This window comes from Panulirus ornatus, chromosome 25, assembly GCF_036320965.1.
Source record: "Panulirus ornatus isolate Po-2019 chromosome 25, ASM3632096v1, whole genome shotgun sequence".
NCBI classification, from domain to species: Eukaryota; Metazoa; Arthropoda; class Malacostraca; order Decapoda; family Palinuridae; genus Panulirus; species Panulirus ornatus.
The window spans coordinates 3,466,722-3,493,936 of record NC_092248.1 but is presented as its reverse complement, the minus strand read 5'-3'; the positions used below and the strand labels follow the sequence as shown (position 1 = coordinate 3,493,936).

Here is a 27,215-nt window from a genome sequence, read left to right as displayed (position 1 = left end):
CATAATCTACAGATAGCAGCTCACCCAGGGAAGACTTTATCAATAGGATTCCTCCCCATTCATCTACAGGGTGGCTCCCGATCTATCGATAGATACCTCCCCATCTATTGATAGAGTGCCTCCCATTCATCAGCTGAGTAACTTATGATTCATTATTAGAGTAACCCCCCATTCAACAGCAGAGTAGTTCGCCTCCTTTTCCACACAATGGCTCTTCTGTTTTCCACCCCATGACGCCCTGTCTCCCATTTTCTATCCCAGGGACCTTTCTACCCAGCCCACACCCCATTTTTTAATGGGGGAAGGGGGATAAGGAGTGGAGCCAAGAGAAAGGGAGGGGGGGTTCGTATGGCCCTTACCTCCACCCCCATATAACGGTCCATCCCACTGTCTTCCCCCCAACTCTCTCCCAGCGTCACATTCCTGTGCCCCTTACAAACCGTATCCAACCAGACTAATTCTCTCTCTCACGCACACTGTTACCCACAATTTCCATAGCCATCTAAAGGGAGGCTAGCGAGAAAATTGGTTGGATAGAGAAAGGTCCAATTTAGAAATGGAGGGGTGTTGTGCAGCTTCAATGGGGTTTTAATGGAGTGTGTGTGTGTGTGAGTGGATGGCTTGTTGGCTTATGTGTGTTATTCTGATGCCGTAATTACATACCCAAGATAAGCTTTTGGGGTGTTTATGTTGTAATGGGTTTCTTAGTGACTGGTTCGTGGGAGGGAAATTAGCTCTTTGGCGAGGCATTGTTCAGACCACATCTCCAACACACACACACACTAAATCCCATCCACAACCAAGCACAAACACCAACTTAGTCGTCAGCCATATTCCTACCACCATACCACATCATCAGCCACTCCTAGCGACTCAGTCGTACCACACTGAACACCACACCATAACACAAACACTACAGGACACCACCCCCGCCACACGCAGGAAAGAATATAATGATGGAATGCATCATACTTGAACTTTCCTTCCTGCGATGTTCATGCCAGGAAAAAAATATCATTGCCTAGCCAACTAGAATGTAGAGACAGAGAGAGAGAGAGAGAGAGGGGGAGAGAGGGAGAGAGAGAGAGAGAGAGAGAGAGAGAGAGAGAGAGGGGGACACATTGTGCTGGATTACGAAAGTAATGAGCTCGTTCTATTTAGTATTATTACCAGATAAACAGCCACAGATACGAGAGTCAATGCACTCGTAGAAACGACTAATATTCTGAGGTATCTACTTCAGTACGAAGGTATGACCCTTGAGGACGAAGGTGTGACCCTTGAGTTACGACGGTGCGACCCTCGAGTGCGACAGTGTTGACCCATGAGTACGACGGTGCGACCCTCGAGGACGACGGAGTGACCCTTGAGTACGATGGTGTGACCCTCGAGTGCGACGGTCGCACGAAGGTGCAACCCTTGTGTACGACCCTTGAGTATGACGGTGTGACCCTTAAGTACGACGGTGTGACCCTCAAACACGACGCTACGACCATTAAACACGAAGAAACGACCCCTGGGTATGTATAGAAGCCTCCCACTTGAGCCAGACTCTTATTGATAATGAGGTTAACAGAAAAAAGAGAAAACATCAAAGCAGGTGATGCAAGTTCTTGGAAATGATCAACGAGTTCCTCGCAAAGCCGAAGAAGACCTGCCCCAGCGACCTGTCTCCCCTCACCACCTCCCACCCTCACCAGCGACCTCACACCACCACAAGTCACCCGCTACTACAATCCATTCTCCCACCCACACAGCTTCCCTCCCTCCCTCCCTCCCTGCCTTGCCTTGCCTACCTACCTACTGACCCCTTCTCCACGGGGCGTAGCTCCTCCCTCTGCTGGTGCAGGAACCTCCCACTTCCAGGTTGCCAAAGCTGCAAGGCCCCGCCGAGATGGGAGGGTGTCTCATTTCCTCTATTCCTCTCCAGCCAGACAGTTCGCTGGCACACACGCTCGCTCGCTCGCTGCTACCCCTCCCAGCGATCCTGCAGCCACTTGGCTCGATCATCCTCAACCTCTCCTTCCTTTATAATTCCCAAAAGTAACCAAGTTGCTCGGAATATTGATCATTACCTCTGTGGACTCGACTCTCGTGGATATTTTGCCACCAGCGAAAGCTATAGCGTAAAGGTATGTCAGTGATTTTAATGCACCAGGTAGTTGTAAGTCGTAAGAGACCATAGATGACGAGCAGCTTGAAAGGAATTTATGAGCCAAAAGAAAAGGAAAAAAATATGTACGGAAGAATCTTTGCCTAAGTGTCACAAAATGTGGTGTGTGTGTGTGTGTGTGTGTGTGTGTGTGCGTGTGGTAAACCAGCCTTCGAAGAGTGTATACTTACATGAGGTTTACATGTTCTCGAGTGTACTGTGTATCGAAAGCTGTCTCTCTTATGACTGACAAAGGGTGGTTGACAGTGCACAAATATCCCGTACGATCTCTCCTCTCGTGTGGGAAAATAAGGCCACGTCAACGATGGGGAAAATAAAGCCATGTCAAAGAGGGGGAAAATAAGGCCACGTTAACGACGTGGAAAATAAGACCACGTTAAATATGTCGAAAATAAGGCCATGTCAACGACGGGGAAAATAAAGTCACGTCAAAGAGGGGGGGAAAATAAGACCACGTCAACGGCGGGTGGAAAAATAAGGGTAGATCAACTTGAACGAAATCAACGGGATCCAGCTCTAGTGCGACACCCTTGCATTTAGAAAACGTTATTCGGTGAAGCAGTCGCTAGAAAGTGAAAACAGTGAAGAGACGAACGAAGACGACAAAACTACAAAGACAAGACGTAATTGCTGATCTCACTCACACCGTCCCTTATCTTTACAGTAATCAAACTTTTTTTCCCTCTTTAATGAGTGAGTGGAGGAATTCGAGACCTCGTCTCACATCCGCTAGGGCTAGTCATGAAGATTTCCCTGATTAAGTTCTTCAAGAACCTAATCCACCGCCTACTGGTCCTCTCGTCTGTGTTTCAAGTCCTCGCCTTGTCTGTAAATCTCTGGGAATATTTGAATGCATTTCCCTCCTTCTCCTGCTACACCACCACCACCTCCTCCTCCTCCTCCTTCGTCTTTACTGTCCATTTTTCCTCTCGGTTCTGATGCTCAAGCTCGGAGTATCGTGTTCATCTTGCCCCCATTCATTTGGCTGGTCACCGTCACTATCATCACCATATGTCAACCCCTCGTCCATAGATAATTAGAACTATTGTCCGGGCCCCTTCCTGACTCGCTAGACATCCGCTCGCTTGTCCAGGCTCCCATCTGTCTCACTGAACATTAGCATCATCGTCCAGGCTCCTTCTGTCCCACCGAACATTCGCATCATCGTCCAGGCTCCTTCTGTCTCACCGAACATTAGCATCATCGTCTAGGCTCCCATCTGTCTCACTGAACATTAGCATCATCGTCCAGGCTCCTTCTGTCTCACTGAACATTAGCATCATCGTCCAAGCTCCTTCTGTCCCACTGAACATTCGCATCATTGTCCAGGCTCCTTCTGTCCCACTGAACATTCGCATCATCGTCCAGGCTCCTTCTGTCCCACTGAACATTCGCATCATTGTCCAGGCTCCTTCTGTCCCACTGAACATTCGCATCATTGTCCAGGCTCCTTCTGTCCGATAGATATTTGCACCAGTGGCCAGGTTCAGTTCCCGTTGAGGATCTCTGCCACTGTGAGCACACTTTTAAATCACTGACAGTTTGTACCATCATCAGTGATCGCTCACTCCCCACTCAAGATAATTTGTACAATTATCTTAACTCGCTCCTCACTAACTTGATATATGATACATCAGAAGCCCGCTCCCCGTTTTCATAGAATTTTACTATCATCCAATCTCAGTGATAATTTGTGCCGCAATACAATCTCACTTTTAGGTCACTAATCACCTCTATCTCTTCCCATCTTCATCCACTCGTTCACAGATAATTTCTATCATTGTCGAAGCTACGTTAACAATTTGTGTAAGTATACAGACTCTCGGACTCGCAGGCAATTTGAACCACAATACAATCTTGTTCACAATAAGAACTTGGACCATTCTGCAAGCTGACATGTTCACATCTGGGATGGTGTACATGTGGGTGAACAAGGGCATGATAGTTCAGACTGAGAAGGGTTGGTTGCAAGGCGAAGAGAAGAGATATGAGAGGACAGCGATTCGAATAAGAAGGAACGACCTTTCGTGGAACAGGTGGGATGGATTGGGGAACCAAATGAAAACAGAAAAGAACACACAGATGTAAATGACCAAGGAAATAGAGAGAGAGAGAAAAAAAAAACGGTTGTAAGAAGTGAACAGAAACGAGTGAGGCTAAGCTTCCTGGAGAACACTGGGTACTGAAGGTAATGAGGAAATGTTCAAATACATTTTGGAAAAAGATTGAGAGATTTACTCTCGTAAATACCGTTATGAAAACTAGTTGGTGAAATGTTTCAATAGGTTAGGTCAGGAAGGAGGTAAGCTACATGGAACGAGAGAATGTTCCAGCCGATAATACCAGCAAGATGACGAGATTTCATGGAATAACTGGAAGATAAGGTTGCTGGACTGTGTCGTGAAATATCGAGAACATGACCATGGGTCACGTTGGAGGGAAGAGGGTCGAGAAATGAAGGGAAAAAGGAAACATTGTGCGTCTTGCGAAGGTGGGAGGGAAGGGGGTCGAGAAATGGAGGGAAAAAGGAAACATTGAGCGTCTTGCGAAGGCGGGAGGGAAGGGGGTCGAGAAATGGAGGGAAAAAGGAAACATTGAGCGTCTTGCGAAGGTGGGAGGGAAGGGGGTCGAGAAATGGAGGGAAAAAGGAAACATTGAGCGTCTTGCGAAGGTGGGAGGGAAGGGGGTCGAGAAATGGAGGGAAAAAGGAAACATTGAGCGTCTTGCGAAGGTGAAAGTGATACAGACAAACGTCAAGAGCAATGAATTGGATTCGTTGCTTACGTATGCCAGGAAAGGAACATGGTGGAGGCTGGGAGAATTGAGATGATTACCAATGGAACACTTGACAGATAAACAGGAGCAGTTTATGGAAGGGTGTGGTTCGTTGGGCATCGCACATTCACTCCGATAAGAAAAAAAAACTCTGGAGATGCACGGGGGGAAGCAAAAAACAGATCGACTTTATATACAACATTTATGGACTTGGAGAAGTCTATATATGTTACAGCTGCCTGGAAGGGAAGGATAAGTACGAACATTTACGGCGTCGGGTGAGTGTGCTGGACACAGTGAAGGGCCTGGCAAAAGGAGACTAGGTCATGGGCATTCGTCTGACCGGCTGCAACATATACGCGTTTAGGCTGTGGAAAAAAGATAAAACCTTTGAGTCTTCACGGAAGTGTCTGTTGCGGGAGGGAGGACCATGACCAGAAATAGATACGAGAAAGGAACACACAGAGGGAAAACAGACGACTGGATAATTTCGTTGCCGCTCGCGCCATTGGAAGAAATCAAGAGTCACAAGGTATGACATACGACCACAGAAGTGGTGCCTGGAAGCTTTGTGTATATATACGACCAGACGCAAGTAATGCCAGCCATTCACCAGAACGAAGTATATCTTGTCAGGTCTATTCTTGAACGTCTCTATGGTGCTGCTCTCGTCTAACTTGCAAGTAATTACGTACTTCAGCCAGTTTTATTAAGAGGAGAAGAAGGGGGGCCAAATAATTTCGTACGTTAGCAAGTCTTCTTAAGAGGAGAACAAAGGGGGAATCGCCTCATTTTGACCCAAACGTTTGCCAACGAGTATCCATGAACGCGAGTAGAACCAGTCAAACGTAGCCTTCAAGGGAATCTTAAGCACATCGGCTGAGTCTCTGTTTGTCTAGCAAGTCTTGCTTTAAATCAGCTACCATATTTTTTTCCCCCCTTGCAGATAAGTAGTCTTGTCAGTCCTCAGAGGATTTACTTCTCAGTCTGGGAATTAGCTTGAGTGCTTGCCTCTGCGATCTTGTACAAATCTCGACTTCTAGCAGTGTGACCATAAGTGAACGAAGTGTTCTAAATGAAAATGCGCCAGTGAGCAGGAAAGAGTGAGGCTTAATTTCGTAGACAATTCGAACGTCCCGCGTTATAAAGCCAAGGATTTTTTTTTTTTTTTTTTTTTTTTTTAAAGCATTGTGTATACTACTGTGCGCTGCCAACTTGGCTCAAGGTTACCAGAGATTACTACGCTCAAGTTTTTTTTTTTTTTTTTTCATCATTTACCTTTAAGATCCCCTGCGGAATTTATACTGCGGGTTGGCCCTCTTGTTTTTATGACTGATGTACGCATCGCTGCGCACAATGCTATTATAATCTATTTACTTCCTGGTAGCGCAGTCCATCACACTTTCGATTTCAGTCAAAATGCGCAGACATTCAAGTTATATTTGGTTTTACTTCCCCGTCGTAGTATTGTCTGCGAATTCTGATATCTCACACAACTGGGGTCCATTACCAGTTTCATTAATGGCAGAGAATATATATATATATATATATATATATATATATATATATATATATATATATATATATATATATATATATATCTGCAACACCCGTTGTTAGATCTAGGCTTTTCGAGGCTGGATCTTCCATCACTTGGTTTACAGATGACAAACTAAATCTTCAAACCATCTTAGTACAACGCCAGTAATATAAAGTCTCTCTCGACTTCCGCGAGCTTTCTTTGATGAGATGTAGTTTATCGGATGCTTACGCAAAAATCAAAGTAGATATATATATATATATATATATATATATATATATATATATATATATATATATATATATATATATATATATATATATATATATATTCCTAGGAGTCCACGGGGAAAATGAAACACGAAAAGTTCCCAAGTGCACTTTCGTGTAATAATCACATCATCCTAGCTTCGTCTCTTCGATGTATATCAACTGACTGTTATATTTCTCTCTTGTGTCTCCCCTGATAATGTGACTATTACACGAAAGTGCACTTGGGAACTTTTCGCGTTTCATTTTCCCCGTGGACTCATAGAAATATCTTGGTCACGCGCAAAATTGTGATCCTTTCCAACATATATATATATATATATATATATATATATATATATATATATATATATATATATATATATACCGTTATCAAGACTGTTGATCACAGTATAAAAGACATCAAACAGCTTCCTCAAACATGAACGATTTCGTTAGAATATAAAACGCGCTGACCATCGTTCAGTGAGGGGTGGTCTTCGAACTGGCCGTTGCCTTAAAGGTTACCAACCGTGATCTCTGTGCTAATTGGGTAGATAAGTTCTAGGCGGAGAATCATTTATGACCATTGACTACTGTTGTTACGCTAGAAAATATTCTCTGTGGAGAGTTTACTGAACAGAGCCGTCAGAGTATTAGCTTACTCCTAGCTTAACAGCACTTGAGGATGTATTTACGTTCATTCTCTCTTGTGTCGATGATACAGCTTGAACGTTCATGTCACTATGTTCCCCAATTATATATATATATATATATATATATATATATATATATATATATATATATATATATATTCCTCTCGATTTTTGACTGTGATCTGTAACATCTGCTGTGCATTCAACGACAGTTTAGGAAATAAGTAAATGAAGTGATCTAAGATCTCTGCCAAGGCTTCGTTCTCTTGAAGAAAGTTAAAGGTTTCCTTAAAGAATGAATCAATGGTGTGGGTAAGGATTTTTTTTTTTCGATTCTCTTTATAATTAAGAAATTCTTTCACGTTTCTCTTTGCTATCAAAAAGAAAAAAAAAGAAATGTAATCTTCCTCTTGAAGTTTATTCTGATGTATGATTGTCTTTTTCTACGCAAATATATGTAGTTTACTAGGGTGGGGTGGGGTGTTCGGGGGTTGCTGTGTACTCAATGCAATACACATGACAGCTAGAAAATAGATGTGGGCGAATGAGGCCTTTTCCCCGTCTGTTCCTGGCGCTACCACGCTAAACCTAGAAACAGCGAACATGTGAGAGAAAGTGAAGAAGTCTATCACATTAATCATTATTCTCCATGAGTTGTTTTTTTCTGTGTGTGCAATCATTTAGGCAACAGACAGTTCTTCATTTTACTGTTGCATAATTGTATCTTAGTTCTGGAAAATCACCGTCTGCCAGACATAGGTTTATATCATGCTCCTTCTGCTTTGAAAGTCTTACAGAAGCTTTTCCAGTCTCTGTCCATGTCACATTTATCATTTATCATCAAGAATTTGTAAGTCTGAAACTTGAATATTCGCTCATGACATAAGCGTTGACCAGCATCACGTCTTATTGGCTATCACTTGTACCAAAACTTCCCAGTGAATTGTAATACAGAACTATTAAGCAAGTTTAAGGCATAGCGCACGCACAGAGCTGCTGAGAAAGGGATAACCCCGCTTCTTAGATACATATTCTTATCTCCCACATCTCTCACTAGAGTCGAATCATGTTCATTATCAAGTTCGGGTATCTGGTCATAAAGGCTTCCATCTACCTCTGATGCTTCTGTAGTAAAAGTGTGAGGGGTGTGTGTGGCCATACCAACATGTATATATTGCCATCATTATAAATCATTTGGTAACAAAGTGCCGCAATGTACAAAAAAGATGTCTTAAGCAAAATGATTCAACAGAATATATATCACCAAGTCTCCCGTCCTTAAGAATTACACGTTAAATACTCGCAGGTTGCATCAAATCACTCTCGAAATTGAAGTTTACAGAAATAACTGTTGGGGAAAAAAGATAACCAGTTGGCATGACATTCTATTGTTATTTTTTTTAATGAGTTTGATTTTACAACTCCTCGCTCCAATGTTACGTTTGATTATAACCTCGAAGTCATTTGGTCTCATTAATGAGTCTGAATGAAATGCTGAAGCAAGCGAGGCTCTGACGTCTCTTTTTTTTTTTTTTTCCCCGGGGCAGGCGGAGGGATTGCAGAATTTAGGGAGCAATAACTCGAGATCGTAATGCCACCATTATCACCAGGTTTTACAGAGGCCAAGATAACACTTTCCTCTCCTCCACACATTTTTCTAGAGTTCTCTGCCAAATTCTCCCTTCATTTGTTGCTTATCTATTCATCTTTCTCATTTCATTCACTTCATTCACTCACCAGGCAGTGGTTCTCAGTCATTTGTTTCATTTACAGCACTCAACTTCCTGATTCACACTCACTGTACTCATACATCTTGACTCCGATCGCTCATGGCACCTGGTCTCATATACACTCAATAGACTCATTCACTCATTCATCTTCACCAATTCTCTTATTCAGTCACTCCACGTTCACATTCACTCTTCTTACTCCATACCTAACATCCACCCTGAGTCTAACATTGATCACCCTTGATGCACATTATACATCTCTCACTTCTTCTCCCTTCCTCGCTCCCTCTTCCTTCTTGGCATTGCTCTTAGATAATGAGTCACATCCTGTCCACTGCCGCAACCTTGGGTCGAGCAGACAACTGCCTCTCGAAGACCTCCATTTCACCTATGACTCAGACAGCACCAATACCCCTGTCTCACAGCCTACTCATGGCGTACACAAGACCCAAGTTGGAATATACTTCCCAAATCTGAAAACATCAGAAAGAAAAATATAGACTTAAAGGACAAATAGAAATCCAGGGGACAACAAAGATGGGTCATGAAAAGAGAGGAGCTGAGTTACAGTAAGAAGCTGGAGGCCAAAAACCTTGCCTACCATGAATGAGAGAGGAGTCAGAGGAGACTTGATCATAACCAAATTTCTAAATCAGTTCGTTGGTGGCAGCAGTGAGCAGTTCTTCGAGAGGTGCAAAGATACAGCAACCACTGGCCATCACAAGCAACTCAGCGGGAATCATTAAGTTATTAAGAAGATTCAAAAGTTGTTTGATAGTAAGGGGAGTTCAAGAGACGGTGCCTTACGAGTGTAGAACTCCCTCCCCGTACGGCACACATACAGGTGCTCTTCCTCCCTCAGGCCTGCTCGACGAATGGAGGTACCTGGTCGAGTCTGCGTCTGTTTGTAAATACACACACAGGAGTAAAGACATGGTACATACAAGGTTACGAGACGTGGCAACACGGGTGCAAAACTCGCCAAAGTAAAACACAAGTGGTGATCACGCCATGACACAGACACACACCAACACACATGAGTATACGAGTACATCCACCATCCACGTTCACCAGGAATAGTTTTCTTTGTCCCCACACCCGCTGCCCTAACATATCTCCTGACGAGCTGCTGTTACTGACCATTAAGAAGTGGGTTGTCCTCCAGCTTACAGTCGGTCCACGGCCTTTGCCGATCGCATACGAAATAAACCTCATGACTATATCATATCCATGTAACGTCATTCATCCCAACCGCCAGCCCTCAGAGATCAGGGGTTGTGTTCCTCTCACAGTTAATCGTGGGAGACATGTTGTTGCACTTTAATCTAAATCGACTGAGGAATTGCACAAAGACCCGTGAGGGACGGGGAAACCGTAATATATCCAGTCTTGTGGATAGTTTTGAGGCAAAAATAATCCGCGCAACTCCGATCGTCGGACTCCATTTAAAGGTTAGAAAACAGGTAGGCACCACAGTCCTGCCCATGAACTCTGGTTTACGACCATTCAAAATGGCGTTACCGTCCAGGAACACAGTGGTTAACAGTCATTTAGAATGTCGGTACCACAGTGGTTTACGATCACTGAGGACGACGATACAACCCTTAGGCATGATGGCCAAAGGCTGGGCTCCGCCGTGTTCAATGAGGGTTTGATATTCACCAATGCCGAGCAGGAAGCAGGGAGGTCACAGGCCTAATGACAGCCTCAGCCTTACTGGCCATCCGGATGCTGACCAAAATCTTAAGTGCTTCCTGTCCTGATGTTGCTGACACCCTTCTTGACCACCACCTGGAAACTCTGCTGACACTGGCTGACGGCTTATACCATCCCAGAGTCTTTTCACCACCAGACGCGTACACAGTGGCTATAGACCACATCCACATTGAAGGGGACAAAATATAATGATACCTTCCCGGTCGTGTTCTACAGTCCACCTTCCCCGTGGGCATAAGACACAACGAAATGATTCGTGGTTCTTTTATGTATTCACTCCACTGCACTACAACGAAATCCTCGAAGGAAAAGAGCCAAAACCAACGAGAATTTGGAATTACAGAAAAATGCCCGTTAATTCTTTGAAGAATTATGCTTGTCAATGTCCCTTGTAACTGTTCTCTAGTAGAATCATGTGATAATTTTGTTCTTTTAGTTTCAGGTATCAAATCCTGGGCATGTCGGGGGTACCTGGAGGATGGGAACGAGTGGCTGCCTGCGCGTGTCTGCTGGTGGCCCTCGTTCATATCCCTCTGGTGACTGGCTTTGGCATACCCAAGTTCCTGGAATTCGGCGAATGTCCGCATGTCAAGATCGACCCCAATACCAATTTTGAAAGGGTAAGTTTTCATATTCCTCTCTGTTTCAAGGGACTCGAGTATCCTAGTGGATGTGGTCTAGTGTCTTCCTCCAGTATCCTGGAAAACGCAATGGCTATCTCCATGTATAAGTGCGTGGCTGTTTCATGGCTGGACGTGGGCGTGTTAGAAGTGGGTTGGAGTAAACACAGAGTTAGAATTAAGGTTTGGGCTGCAGTGGGGGTTAAAAAAGAGGCAAGAGATGAGGTTTGGGGTTGAGGTGGGGTTTGTGGTGGGAATGGGGGTCGCAGCTATGCTGGGGGGTTAAAAAAAAAAAATGGAGTGTGTATTAGAATAAGCCATATCCCAAAACCTTATCCGATAAGGTCTTAGGAGGGAGTTGGGGGTTAGGTATATGGAAGAAACTGTGGCTGGGATCAGGGGGTTGAGGAAGGATGAAATAATGATAATAGTAATAGCAATAATGATAATAATAATAATAATAATATCTACGATCACGAAAATGTCTGTCGGCAAAGTAAACAATTTCCCTCCAAAATCTGATTAAAACAAGCAATAACCAGCATCAAACATGCACCGAAAAACGGGAAGAAAAAAAAAAAAATAAACAGTTATAAATGATGACGCGGTGAATAGATTTTCGTTAATCTAAAACCTGAATAATTAAAGAACATGAACACAGAAGACTTGAACACTTTCACTCTCGCCACGGTCAGTCATATCGCGCCATCTGGCGAGCACACCAGGGATAGTGTGGAAGAATTTGCATACTGAGAAAAATACTCTTGACAAAGAAGACATATTAAAGAAATTCCGGCGGTTACATAACGGTCATGTTCGGCCGTTATATAACGGTCATATTCGCCCGTTATATAACGGTCACATTCGCCTGTTATATAACGTTCACATTCGCCCGTTATATAACGGTCACATTCGCCCGTTATATAACGGTCACATTCGCCCGTTATATAACGGTCATATTCTGCAGTTATATAACGGTCATTTTTCGGACTTAATATAACGCATTTTTTTTCGGTCGTTATGTAACGGCCATTTTTTCGGCCGTTATATAACTCACTTTTTCGAAAGTTGTATAATAGTCATGTTCGGCTATCATATAACCGTCATGTTCGGCCGTCATATAACGGTCATTTTCGGCCGTTATATAACGGTCATTTTCGGACGTTATATAACGGTCATTTTCGGCCGTTATATAACGGTCATTTTCAGACTTTATATAACGGTCATTTTAGGCCGTTATATAACGGTCATTTTCGGCCGTTATATAACGGTCATTTTCAGACGTTATATATACGGTCATTTTCTGCCGTTATATAACGGTCGTTTTCTGCCGTTATATAACGGTCATTTTCTGCCGTTATATAACGGTCATTTTCTGCCGTTATATAACGGTCATTTTCTGCCGTTAGGCGCGACTGGTCGTTGGGGCCGAACCCAGAAACACCACCACCCAGAATATCAAAGGCACTTCATCTGGGCACCTTCAGATCACTAGACAACACAATTAGTAATGACCAGTGAGTATGATGATGTATTTGATTGGCATCACTGCTATCATGGACTTAATTGATGAAGCTCCAGATTTGAACATAGAAGAAAAAAAAAAGGTTATCATTATCTCTGATACCTGTTCTGCCGGATAGAATTATAGCTACTGATGAGATAATTGAACATACGACTCAGTGTTTGGAAGGTGTATACACACAGAGATGAGTGTGTGTGTGTGTGTGTGTGTGTGTGTGTGTGTGTGGGTATTCGTAGGAAGAAGACATCCACCGAACATGGAGGTCCTGCCATTTGGGTGTCGAGAAGGTTAGCGAGGACGGAGCAGTGAGCCAGCACTAGAATCACTGTCAAGTTCCACTCCCTGGCCCAGGTTGCTGTCTCTTCAGTCTTCGTCGTAGACAAGTGGATTATTCGCATTCAGTCTACAAATACACACACTTTCTCAATCTCATACAAAACGCTTGTAATGTAAATCACACAGCTCTTCATCAGAACTATCCTGTGGTGAGCGCTAATCGCTTGAAAGGAACGAATATAGCAGGATAAGAAAGGATGATGAAAGAAACTTGAGAAAATATTATGGACGAGGCTGGAGAAAAAATCCAAAACGTTTCCATAAACCATCAGTAATAAACAGTCATTCAATGAGCAACTAATGAAGCTGAGGAATTCAAAGGGAAGAAATGAAGAGGATATGATGGTATGCGGGGAGCTGAATGACAACTTTTGAAAGTGTTTTCATAGCGGAAGACATCATAGCCCTAGCAACCATTAAGACGGAATGGGAAGGAGGTCTCAGATGGCACTGAAATTATCAGGATAAAACAAAGAGAAGACCAAAGGGTCTTGATCCACATAAATCTCATGGCTCTGATGAAATTCCACCATCCATGTGAACAGATATATTTGACAAACCACAAGCAAAAACGTTCAACTTGTCGTTGTAGGAAGTTAAAGCGGCAAGGGAGTAAAGTAGGGGAAGCGTCGTGCCCTTCTTTAAGAAAGGAGACAGGGAGGATTCGCTACGCTACAGACCGGTCTCCTTGATGAGAACGGTCTATAAAGTACTGGAAAAGATGATCAGAAGCTGCCTCTGTGAATGACTTACCATTAGGTATGGAATCCTATCCGAATATATCTATGGATGATGCTAAGGTCGTGAAGAGGGGGGGAAGAAATAAAGCAAGGAGAATTGTATCAACTTACAAGGGGACCTAATGAGACTCGAGACTTGGTCTGATTCAAGGGTGATGAAATTCAAACCAAGTAAATGCAAAGTAACAGGGATACGACAATGTGTGAGACCTCATTATGAATATCAGCTTAGTAGGAAATAAGCTGCAGGAATGGATGTGTAAGAGGGACTTGGGAGTCGCAATCGTTCCATTACTATTGCCAGAGTCTAACCTGAGAGAGAATGATTATGTTGACAAACTGTCTGCTGGCAAACAGTAGAGTTGCATTCAAGTCCAAGGATAAGGAAATATTCAGCAATCTGTTCACAACTTACTTTTGGCCACAACTAGAATACATTCCTCACGTGTGGTGACCGCTCACAGAGAAGCACGAAGATCTAATAGAGAAGGGTAAGAGGAGGTCACTAAGGATGGTGACAGAATTAAGACAGCGAATATACATGGGGAAGGTTAGACGCCTTCATTTTGTCCAGTATGAAGAAAAGAGAAGAGTAAGGGGTTACCTGATCACAACCATTAAGTTTTTAAATCAGTCTTTCAAATATACAAGGAAAGAATAATCAGAATCCATAATCTATAATGTAGCGAAAACATCTTGTCGGAAAAGGCATAATCAAGGAATTTACTTTTATAGTATAAGAGTGGTGGATGAATGGAACAAACCGAGTGATGAGACTTACAGTGTACTCAGAATATTCAGAATTATAAAAAGCTGTATGACAACGGAGAAAGTTCGAGTTATGGGACCCCACGAGCGTAGAGCACCACACAGAAGTATATATATAAAAAAAAAAAACAATTGTTATGACTGCACGTCCTTTCTTTGAGGTGGGTCGATAAGTAGCCCCCTTAACCTGGCGCGGGTTACTCACAAGGAGAGGTGACCCCCTCCTAACCCCGTCCAACCCCAAACACTGCGCGACGCTTGAAGGACAATGTGTCGCCCACTCTACCAGTGGAAAGGGGTGTCACACATCCCGTTTAAATGTCCTTTGGTTCGCAGAGTTTAAATTGTCCTGGTGATCACCAAAGGCATCAAAGCCGTCAATGTTCAAGTTATAATAACCAATCGAAAGGTCCGAATACGTTTTTCAACTGTTCGAAATGCTGTTCCAAGACCAAATTGTATGTGATACGCATTCGACTCCAACCCACACCTTATAATGAACTGGAGATAAGAGAGTTGGATCTTAATCCTATTCGTTTATCAGCTTTACAAACTATATATATATATATATATATATATATATATATATATATATATATATATATATATATATATATATATGTGTGCGTCGACAAAGTACATTACAGAAATTTGCTGTCTGCGCGCAGGTTTAAATGGCCGTCGTGCGCTTGGGATATGCGCAGAGTTCAAACAGATTTGCTAAGATATCGTACATACAGTAATTATTACTAATGACTGATCCGCCAAAAATATATTAAATATTATACATATTAATAGATTTTTTTTTTTTTTTTTACAAGAGGAAAGATAACACGAAAAACGTAGATATAGAACCCCCCAGTTCGAGAAGATTGCTATAATTATCTGGCATATATATATATATATATATATATATATATATATATATATATATATATATATATATATATATAACAAAGGCCAGAAGCTAAATTATAAATATATATTTATTTAATCTACCAATTCTTTTCAGTAACAAGGCAAGAGCTTCTCCCACCCTCCCTCTCCCCCGATTCCTTCAGCCTCATCTTGATCAGTGGATATAAAAAGTTGTTCCATGAAGTCAAATTGTTAGTTTTGCACGTAACGTTATCTAAACTCAGGCACCCGCTGGGGACGCCATGACCAATCATGTAAATTCAGAATTTTGCGTCGATCTCAGAGCAGATCAGTGGATGGAAGGCAGACATTATCTCATCTTAATTCAAGATAATATTCTTGTTTACCAAAGAAAGAATTATACGATGGCTTGAGAATTGATAATTTAGTTTTCCAAAAGACAACAGAGTATGATAGTGTAGGATGATAATCTTTAACCCCGTGAGCACGACGGTACGACCCTCGAGCACGACGGTGCGACCCTCGAGCACGACGGTGCGACCCTTGAGTACGACGATACGATCCTTCAGCACGTCGGTACGACCCTCGAGCACGACGGTAAGACCCTCGAGCACGACGGCACGACCCTTCAGCACGTCGGTGCGACCCTCGAGCACGACGGTGCGACCCTCGAGCACGACGGTGCGATCCTAGAGCACGACGATACAACCCTTCAGCACGTCGGTACGACCCTTGAGCACGATGGTACGACCCTCGAGCACGACCTTTGGGTATGATGGCCTGTCAAAGGCCAGGCCATCATACTCAAGGGTCGTGCGGTCGTATTCAAAAGGTCGTGTGGCTGTGGTCAGGGGTCATACCATCATTATGAAAATGCTAACCAGGAGCCACAGTACACACACGTAATAATCAGGGCAATGTACAAAGCAGACTGCCAGCCATTTCAAGATATGCTTATTGCATCAACACAGCTCCCCTGTGCCCAGTCTGCATCAACACAGCTCCCCTGTGCCCAGTCTGCATCAACACAGCTCCCCCGTGCCCAGTCTGCATCAACACAGCTCCCCTGTGCCCAGTCTGCATCAACACAGCTCCCCTGTGCCCAGTCTGCATCAACACAGCTCCCCTGTGCCCACTCTGCATCAACACAGCTCCCCTGTGCCCACTCTGCATCAACACAGCTCCCCTGTGCCCAGTCTGCATCAACACAGCTCCCCTGTGCCCACTCTGCATCAACACAGGTCCCCTGTGCCCACTCTGCATCAACACAGCTCCCCCGTGCCCAGTCTGCATCAACACAGCTCCCCGGTGCCCAGTCTGCATCAACACAGCTCCCCTGTGCCCAGTCTGCATCAACACAGCTCCCCCGTGCCCAGTCTGCATCAACACAGCTCCCCTGTGCCCAGTCTGCATCAACACAGCTCCCCTGTGCCCAGTCTGCATCAACACAGCTCCCCTGTGCCCACTCTGCATCAACACAGCTCCCCTGTGCCCAGTCTGCATCAACACAGCTCCCCTGTGCCCACTCTGCATCAACACAGCTCCCCTGTGCCCACTCTGCATCAACACAGCTCCCCCGTGCCCAGTCTGCATCAACACAGCTCCCCCGTGCCCAGTCTGCATCAACACAGCTCCCCTGTGCCCAGTCTGCATCAACACAGCTCCCCCGTGCCCAGTCTGCATCAACACAGGTCCCCTGTGCCCAGTCTGCATCAACACAGCTCCCTTGTGCCCAGTCTGCATCAACACAGCCCCCCTATGCCCAGTCTGCATCAACACAGCCCCCCTGTGCCCAGTCTGCATCAACACAGCTCCACTGTGTCTAGTCTGCATCAATGGCTATTCAATGCCCAATCTGCATCAATGGCTATTCAATGGCCAGTCTGCATCAACAGCTTCCCTATGTTAAGTCTGCATCAACAGTTAGCACTATGCTCAAGCCACATCAATGCAGATAGCATATACTCAGTCTACATCAACCGCTAGTCCAGACTCGGGGGGCCAGCTTCCTCTCATAGTCTTAAACCTGGACTTACGAAGAGATGAGAAGCACTAAAGAGGCATAATTGCTGGGATATGTCAGCTGATAACCAGATAGGTCAAGACAGGTTCGACGTGCAAAATAGGCCTTGTTTACGATTGCACCACACGACTCCATCTTACCTCCGAACAAAGTAGAAGATATGAGGTTATACGAAGGAGATAATGGCTATGATAAATCAGGTCTACAAATTTATCTGCAACTTCGAAAAATCTGTATTTTTTTTCTTTTTCCTTCGCCATTTTCGAGCCTCAAGTCAAGCTATGAAGCATTGCTCGGATGAATTCGTCCTGAGTACACCAGCTGGGGGAAACTGGGAGCAGTTGGTTCCCTCGTTGGTCCCAAACACTATCCATCACCACGTAGGGCATATATGTGTGTGGTGATCATCGTACTCAGGCAACACTGAATGATGAATCTGTCCAGTGATCATCGTACTCGGGCAACACTGAATGAGCAATGTGTGTATGGTGATCATCGTACTTGTCCAACACTGAATGAGGAATGTCTTCAGTGATCATCGTACTCGGGCAACACTGAATGAACAATGTGTGTATAGTGATCATCGTACTTGTCCAACACTGAATGAGGAATATGTCTTCAGTGATCATCGTACTTGGGCAACACTGAATGAGCAATATATCCTTTTTTCTTTTTTTTTTTTTTTTCCTTAGGCCGCAGAGAGAGGTCTCGTCTCCCCAAAATAACCATTTCAGACGGCTGGACAACATGCTCCCTCTATACACCATGATTACACCATGTGATTCATTTCCAGTTTCGACTTTAAGAAAGAAAATGGTGAAAGTTAGCATGAAGAACTGGTAAACAATATTTTTCCATCAATGTACAATAGTTCACAATAGATCCCAAACAAATGAGTCGATTAACATCTAAGTTCATATCTGAAGTCAGTCTCAAGGGCAAAGACGGCAAATGTATCTGTGACAGCCCTGGAAAAAGAGATGTCATTCGTATAGATTGTAATTCAAGCGGTAACTCGGAACTTGTAAGATAAGGACATCCATGCCTTATGTAAATGATATAATATATGCAATATTCATGACCACATTGTCCGTCAGCAATAACCACGGTGCTGGTGTGTCTAGTCGGCGAGCAGATCCACATCTACGATGGCTACCCGTCCCGTACGATACCCCCCTTAAATGAAAAGCCAGAAGTACGATGGCAAACCATACATACGATACTTTGTCACTAAATGCAAATCCACATTTCAGAAACCCCTTGTGTACAATATTTCGCCCAAATGGAAACTCATAAGTACGAGTGGATACCATAATGTCTCCCTGAACGTACAATATTCTGATACGTAGAGTATGACGTCTTAAAATGATCAAAATATTGCCAAACCTTCGATACGGGACGATAGTATTTCACCTCGAGTAGAATTATGTAATATTCTGAGTCTTGTGTGCAACTGTTGAACATTTGGGGAAAGTGACATTGCTCTGAAGGAAGGTACGACATACCCATTCCACCCATATGTAAGATGTTAACCCCCCTATATAAAGTCGACCAACGGGGCGAACTAATACTAAATCACACACACAAACCAGACAAGGGATAATAACAATATATACGTAATACATCCACAACAACCTCATGGAAATTACGATTCTGTTTATGATAATTCCATATTATAATCCTCTGGTTGTACCCACCTTTCCCATGTACAGTTTTACATGTTCCGATGGTCTATATCAAATGGTTTTTATCCATAATTTTCCCCCTTGTATTTCAGAGTTCATATGCTTCCATTTCAGTTTTTTACTGTATATGTCACGTGACGAAATATAATTTGAATCATGAAGTAATCAACGGTTTAAAAAATTTTTGTTTGTACGATATTAAGTCTATATTCCGTTTTCTTTCAGTACTCCGGGATCTGGTTCAATATAGAAACCGTACCCAATGAATACTCCAACGTGGTCTCCTGCTCAATGACCAACTATACATGGATCGGTGAGTCTTCCCCTTACCCATGACCTGGAAAGGTGAGTCTTCCCCTTACCCATGACCTGGAGAGGTGAGTCTTGCCTTTACCAGTGACCTGGAGAGGTGAGTCTTCCCTTTACCAGTGACCTGGAGAGGTGAGTCTTCCCTTTACCAGTGACCTGGAGAGGCGAGTCTTCCCTTTACCAGTGATCTGGAGAGGTGAATCTTCCTCTTACCCATGACCTGGAGAGGTGAGTCTTGCCTTTACCAGTGACCTGGAGAGGTGAATCTTCCTCTTACCCATGACCTGGAGAGGTGAGTCTTCCTCTTACTCATGAACCGGAGAGGTGAGTCTTCCTCTTACCCATGACCTGGAGAGGTGAGTCTTCCCTTTACCAGTGACCTGGAGAGGTGAGTCCTCCTCTTACTCATGAACCGGAGAGGTGAGTCTTCCTCTTACTCATGACCTGGAGAGGTGAGTCTTCCTCTTACTCATGAACCGGAGAGGTGAACTGCCCAGTTATAGCTGATGAGATTAAACCTTTTTTCCACACGTACCCACTAATCATACTCATAACCACTTCCATCTATTACCTTGTCATGAACAGCCAATTACCTGTCGTTGAAACACTAATTACCTGTTCAATAACCACCATTACCTTCCAATTTATGACTCACTGGCTCACCTGCCAATTACCCGAGATACATGCCACCGTTGACCACCAGGAAATAGCCTCAAATCTGAAAGATAAAAAAAAAAAAAAACATTTTCCACCCAAGGGACATCTTTACGCTTGCGATTTCACTACGCATCAACGAAGGACCAATTAACTACCCATGACCGACTAATCAACCACCCATCATCACCTAATTCACGAACCTAATCCTACTCATAAACCATCCTTCATCAGCCAACCAATCCATCAACTACTATTAATTAACCACCCAATATCAGCTAATTAACAAATCTACTACCAACTGACTGCCTCGCTAACGAACAATCACAGCCAATTAACAACGAACTACCAATCAACCACATATGAATGACCAGTAAACCTTTTATCAATTACACATCCAGCAACAGCCAATCAACCCCATTAACTATGCAATCATCCAGTAATTGGTGGGCCATGAACGACTGTCAGACTCTCAAAGATTCTTCTAGTTCCTGCTAACAATGTGGTACTGGTTACAGTGATGCAGTACAAGATAAAAGGAAGACAGGAGGAGGTTGGATGTGTGGGAAATCAAATGCTTGACGTCAATAGATGGCGCAAGGAGGGTTGATTTCATAAGGAATTATAGAGCAAGAGAGAAATTCGACACTAAACCGAGTATAACAGGGAGCTGAGTGAGGTGTACCTGGAGTGGTCTGGGCACGTAGGGGTTTAGGAGTCAAGAGCGAGTGACATATTCACGCATCGGAGGTGGCAGGAGTAAGGAGGGATGAGAAATCGAAAATGAGATGGAAGGATGCTTTGAGCCATTGGGGCCTGAACATGAAGGAGGGTGAAAGGTGTGTAAGGGATAAGAGAATTTGAACGATGTGATATAAAGGGGACGACGTGCTGTTAACGCAGGGGATATGGAGTGGTTATGGGAAGCTAAGGAAGGTACTATGGGGCTTGGAGAGCCGAATGTGGACAAATGAGGCCGTTCTACGTCCGTTCTTGGAGCTACCTTGCACTGAAGGAAATGGTCAACTGCTGTAGAGTATATATATTCCATTTTCTATGCAGGCGACTTAATGACTGCGGTGGAGCGGGGACTGAACGCTGAAGGCACGAAGGTGCGACAGAACTCCCTCATGCGGCCTACGGAGGGCCAGCCTGGAGTCCTGACTGTCGACGCTGAGGGCGTCCCTAGCGCCCCCTACCAGGTGAGTTATGAGGGCGTCCCCCTGGCGTCCTTTACCAAGTGAGCCATGAGGGTGTCCCTGCCGCCCCGTTACCAGGTGAGCCATGAGGGCGCCCCTGGCGCCCCCTTACCAGATGAGCCATGAGGGCCTCCCTAGCGCGCCCCCTTACCAGGTGAACCATAAGGGCGTCCCTAGCGAGCCCCCTTACCAGGTGAACCATAAGGGCGTCCCTAGCGCGCCCCCTTACCAGGTGAGCCATGAGGGCCTCCCTAGCGCGCCCCCTTACCAGGTGAACCATAAGGGCGTCCCTAGCGCGCCCCCTTACCAGGTGAGCCATGAGGGCCTCCCTGGCGCCCCCTTACCAGGTGAGCCATGAGGGCGTCCCTAACGCGCCCCCTACCAGTTGAATCATGAAGATTTCCTAGACGTCCCCTACCAGATGAGTCATGAGGGCGCCACGTACCAGGTGAGTCACGAGGATATCCCCGACCACATGAGTCTTGAGGACTTGCCAGGCGGACGTCCACTACCAGGTGAGTTAGGAGAACGTCCTCTTAACCCCCTACCAGATGAGACATGAGAGAGAGAGGTCCGAGTGCCTCTGTACCTGCGACAATCTCCGGCGGATGTTGGCGATTTAACCGTGAGCAAGTTATGTTTCTTCGTCCTCGAGAAGCGTCTGACGAAGGGACAATGTGTTGTTGTCCGAGTGTTCTAAACCCACTTAATTCTTCCAGTTTTCACTCCCACTGGCAGATATTTTGGACGGTCTCATTATGTAGCTTGGGAGGGTCATCTAGTCTTTGCAGCGCCTCTTACGTAGAACGTATCGGAGGTTAGCTTTCATTTCTTCTTAGCAACAGAAGGTTCCGCCTCTTACAATAGCGTGTGTGATCCCGAGTATATCCAGCTGGGTTGCAAGTCTTGTAGATCTCTCGGGGCAGAGGCGACGGTTGGATCCGCTCTGATCCTGGCCTTACTATTCCATTTAGTGTCTTCTGGCCATTATTTTTACAATGTAGATGTGTCACTGTCAATACTTCTCATGCCGTTGTTTTCATTATCATATAGTAATGCAAAAATTCAGTTAAATATACATTGTATTATATTCTATTACTGTTATATTTTCTGCGACACGATAGCAAATTTAGCAGTTGTGAAGGTCAAAAGAAATCGTTTAAAAATTATTTAGATTTTCAGAGGAAACTTATGTTTGATATCATTTTCATAAGTTTCACATTGCTTTCATGTTTCATACAGCTTGTAGACCAATTCCTGCTTACCATATAAGATTCCTTTTGTACTAAATGTTTCACTTTTTATCATTTCACTTTTTATCAAATTTTCCTTTATCATCCGAGGTTTATACGGGATCTCGGAAGATCCCCTGGATTTCGGGACATTCCCTAGATCTCGGGACATTCCCCAGATCCCGGGATATTCCCTGGATCCCATAGAGTTGTCCGGCCTATAGTCATCATTACACTCAGCCTCAAACGTCGAGATGGCCTTAGAGCGGTGAGGCGACTCGGAGAACCGATTCTGATACCGTGAACGACTGGGAAACATTGGCTCGGGTGGGAGGGAAGGAGGGACCAGTCAACGTCTATCGCTTCACAATAAGGTCGTGGGTGTTGTGACTGTGTGTGTGTATGTGTGGAGACAACAGCTGGTGGTGGTGATAGCCTGGCTGTCCTTAGAGGTCCGTAGTAACCAATGATGACTGTTGGCGCTTGGTTATATCTGTTGTCCTTGAGGATGTTTACGTTTTTCATAGCCTTCTCCCCTACAGATCGTGTCGACCGACTACGACAACTACGCCTGCGTCCACTCCTGCATGGCCTTCATGGGGTTCCGTGCAGCCTTCTCCTGGGTGTTCACACGCGTCCCAAACCCCGACCAGACGTACGTGACGCTGTGTCGCGACGTGCTAGCTGAGCAGGGCATCGACCCCACCCACATGAAGACCGTCAGCCATGGGAAAGTAAGTTGAAATACCCACAGCTGGTTCCTGGGTCTGGTCGAAGGGCGGGTGGGTGTGTGTGTGTCAGCGCTGAAGCAGGTTAGTACAGCACTATTAGGGTAGGGTTAGTCTAGCACTGATGGTTTAGAGTCTGGCACTGTTAGATCAGGTGTCTAGCACTGGTTTGGGTGTCTGGCACCGCCAGGGCAGGTGTCCAGCACTGCTTGAGCAGGACGAGTCTATCACTACTAGGGGTAGGTGTCTGTCGGTATGTGGTAAGGGTATGGTAGATGGGGGACGGTTTGCAGTAAGATTTTCACACTATAAGAGGCAGATATGGAGAATCATGAAGAACTCTACGACTTTCTCTCTATATCTACTAGATCGACGAATGCATGGAGGGCAGATACAGCCCATAATCATCAATCCATTGTAATACCTCATTTGATCCTTTGAGCAGGACTTACGACACTTGAGCACAAAGTACCATCCTTGGGTACGACAATACGACCCGTGGGGTCAAAGGCTAGGTCATCATACCAACGTGTCGTAACACAGTGTTACGTTGTGCTCTCAGGTCGTCCCGTTATGCTCAAAGATCACGAATTTATACCATTATCTGATGCTCCCTTTTTTTCCCATTAGTATCAACATCGTGTCTCGCTCTTACATGGGAATATGGGTTCTTTCCTACTATCCTACGATTTATATTACCTCTTGAACACCTGGTATCTCACGTGTATTATATGGAGTACCTACCGATGCATTCCTAACTTAAGATACCCAAACAAAGCAAAAAAACAAACATAAGTTAGCCAACTTAAGTAAATCTTAAATCAAAACCAATTGTAACCAACGTTAGTAAACCTATCTTTACCGATCACTAAAACCTGTCATCTGTCATCTGCGCTGCAGGACTGCCCGTACATGACGAAGTTGGACGCCCTCCTCGACTACAGCCAGAGCGTCCAGAGCAAGGCCAGAGCCAAGGCCGAAGCAGAGGGTAAAAAGAAGAGGAAGAAAGTCATCATCAAAGACTCTGCTCCCGCTAGCCTGGAGGAACCTCATCACGCACCCCCGCAGGAGGAACCGCATCCCACTCAGACGCCCCATCACGGCGGTACCTTCGCTGAAGACGAGCTCGATGTCCTCAAGACCTTCATACATGAAGAGGAGGAGGTAAGGCTCGCTACTCCCGTCGGAGATGACGGAGGGAGGTTTTAAAGTACACATGGTGCTATATACCTGGTTATGTAATGTGCTGTAGCCTTCAGGCGTCACATGACAGCTTCGGCCCAGTCACAAAGAAGGGAAGGCCATCGTAAACCATAAAACTGTCGCCTCATCTCTTTCGCCTCTGCTTTCAGTTTAGTTTACGTACCAATAGTAGTGTGGTAGAGCAACAACAGATCTGTTCACTTACCAACAGTAGTGTAGTACAACAATAACAGATCTGTTCACGTACTAACAGTAATGTAGTACGACAATAACAGATCTGTTCACGTACCAACAGTAGTGTACCAGAACTGAGATCAATGTTTTTGACAAGATCAGCAGGTAACAGACTCCCTTCTCGTGCCAATGAAAACTACAGAGTAACATATAACACAACAGAGACCATTCACAAACAGTTGACAGTCGGGGCCATTTAACGTTAACAGTCAGGGCCCTTTACAAACAGATGAGTCGGGGCTATTTTCAAACAAAGATGGCAGTTTAGGCCATCTCTATTGTGTTTACTGCTTAATGCCATTTGGAAACAATGCCATGATAATCAAGGCTATTTACAATCGATCTCATAACAGCTCAGGCCATTTAGACTTATGTAATGACAGTTTAGACCATTATAAACAAATGGCAGTTTAGATCATCTAAAAACATTGATCCAAGCCGCTTAGAAACGATGCTATGACAGCTTAAAACCATTCACAGACAATACAGTGACAGTTAGGGTTACTATCACGCTTAGTCATGACAGCTTAAGCCTTTTGCAGACACAGAGGGCTACTAACAAGCTTAATGAGCTAAGTAATGACATCCATTGGGTTATTCACAATACAATAATGATCGTTTAGGCCACAGACGTGTCCGAACAGTTAAGAGCATCCTGTATACCACGAAGCCGACCACACTCTCCGTTCTCTTCCTTCCCCTGTAGCGCCTGCACGACTTGGAACGGGAGATTCTGGAAGAGGAGCAGCAGTTGAGGCACACCCTGCAGGCCAGCCACCGGGAGCAGGAGGAGGAGATACAGGAACTTCGTGACGAAGTCATCCACATGAGCAGACACCAGCGCAGACAACACAACACAGGTTGGTTGGTCTATGGTCGGCGGGAGAGTGGGTGTTTGAGGGCGATATTACAGGAGGAGAGGATTAGCAGCTGCCCCTTCGCTCAAATCTATCTGACTGGTCTACTACTAAACGAGGGAGATAAGTGGTTGGGCTGTCATTTCGCCTCCCTATCCCTAAGGATGATAATATAAACCCAAGCCAGCCACGGGAGCTATAACCGCTATCCTTAGCACTATAACTTCAGCCACCACACACACACACACACACACACACACAAAGGATACACGAAGTATACAGCTATTCTTCTCAGTCCTGGGCTCAAAGTACATAAATGAAGTCATCTTGAGCTCTGTCTTACCCCATACCCAGGTGGGCTGTTGGGCCGCTTCCACTCGCATACGCCCCAGCGACTGGACGTCCGCCAGGCGTATCTTATTAGCATCAACGAGTCCAATCTCCTCAGCTGTGCGTCTCTCTCAGCCAGAATGACAGCGGGAGAGTTTTTCGGTGCAAGTCACTGCTAGCGCAGATGGGCGGAGGCTCCCGAAAAGCCCCACCTCCCTGTTATTAGGCGAGAAAATGGCTGGTGTATCTTAATGGATCTCTGAGTAGTATGTAATAACCCCCTGGCAACAGTTCCCTCCGTGGAATAAATCGCTGACATATGCATATATAAAAAAGATATAACTGTTGGATGTCTCCTTTGTAATAGGGTGGTTAGAAGACAGGAAGAAAGATGCGGGTCAGGGTGAGTCTGAAATGGAAGTAGATGGCTGGTGTGTGTATGTGTGGGTACATACAACAGGTGTACCGTGCGTGTCTTTTGTTTACACGTGGAGTGAATACCCGTTAACGTGTTTGTGTGCCTCTCTCTCTCTCTCTCTCTCTCTCTCTCTCCCCTTTGACGGCAGCGCGAACAGTCTTTGTCAAGATAATTATTAATAGTGTGTTTCTCTCTTCCTTCTTCCCTTCAGACCAGCGATCGGCCACTGCCAACGGAGGCGACACCCTGCGCTGGAGCGGCGTCGTGTCGATGGTAGCGGCCACCTGCCCCCTCCTCTTCCTCCTCCTCCTAACGCAATAGTGTATAGAAAATATATCAAATAAAATACATATATTTCTTGTTATTCTTTAAGGGTCGTTTTCTTACACCATCCCTCCTCAGATTCTTGACTAAGTTTCTCATGTCTTGCGGTGGTACAGCATTATCTTGAAGCCGAACTTTAAAGAATCACCAGCTGGGGTTTTCTTTTTTTTTTCCTCCCTTGGGACAATATCTATATCACATTAAGCTTTACGAACGCGTTAATAGCAACCCAAGAATGCTTGCCGATTAGATAAAACGTCTCTTTTAAAAGTCGTTTCATTACATCTGTCGTCTCTGGGGTATTCAGCCGAAG

The 27,215-nt window shown here is 44.7% G+C and overlaps 1 protein-coding gene and 1 long non-coding RNA gene across 3 annotated transcripts in view; one reads left to right on the top strand and one right to left on the bottom strand.

The window, feature by feature from the left end:
- LOC139757178 (uncharacterized) overlaps positions 1-27,215 on the bottom strand; it is a 221,445-nt gene that overhangs the window by 115,826 nt on the left and 78,404 nt on the right. The window lies entirely within an intron of this gene.
- LOC139757175 (uncharacterized) lies at positions 1,905-26,950 on the top strand. 2 transcript variants are annotated; one of them, XM_071677301.1, is made up of 8 exons: positions 1,905-2,132; positions 11,275-11,458; positions 19,640-19,727; positions 21,440-21,579; positions 23,336-23,542; positions 24,437-24,700; positions 25,680-25,833; positions 26,790-26,950. In XM_071677301.1, the coding sequence occupies exons 2-8, from the start codon at positions 11,297-11,299 to the stop codon at positions 26,897-26,899; spliced, it is 1,125 nt and encodes a 374-aa protein (XP_071533402.1). In that variant the 5' UTR covers positions 1,905-2,132; positions 11,275-11,296; the 3' UTR covers positions 26,900-26,950. The 2 variants fall into 2 exon arrangements, with proteins under 2 accessions (XP_071533402.1, XP_071533403.1); XM_071677302.1 differs by having other exon boundaries at positions 1,907-2,132; positions 23,351-23,542.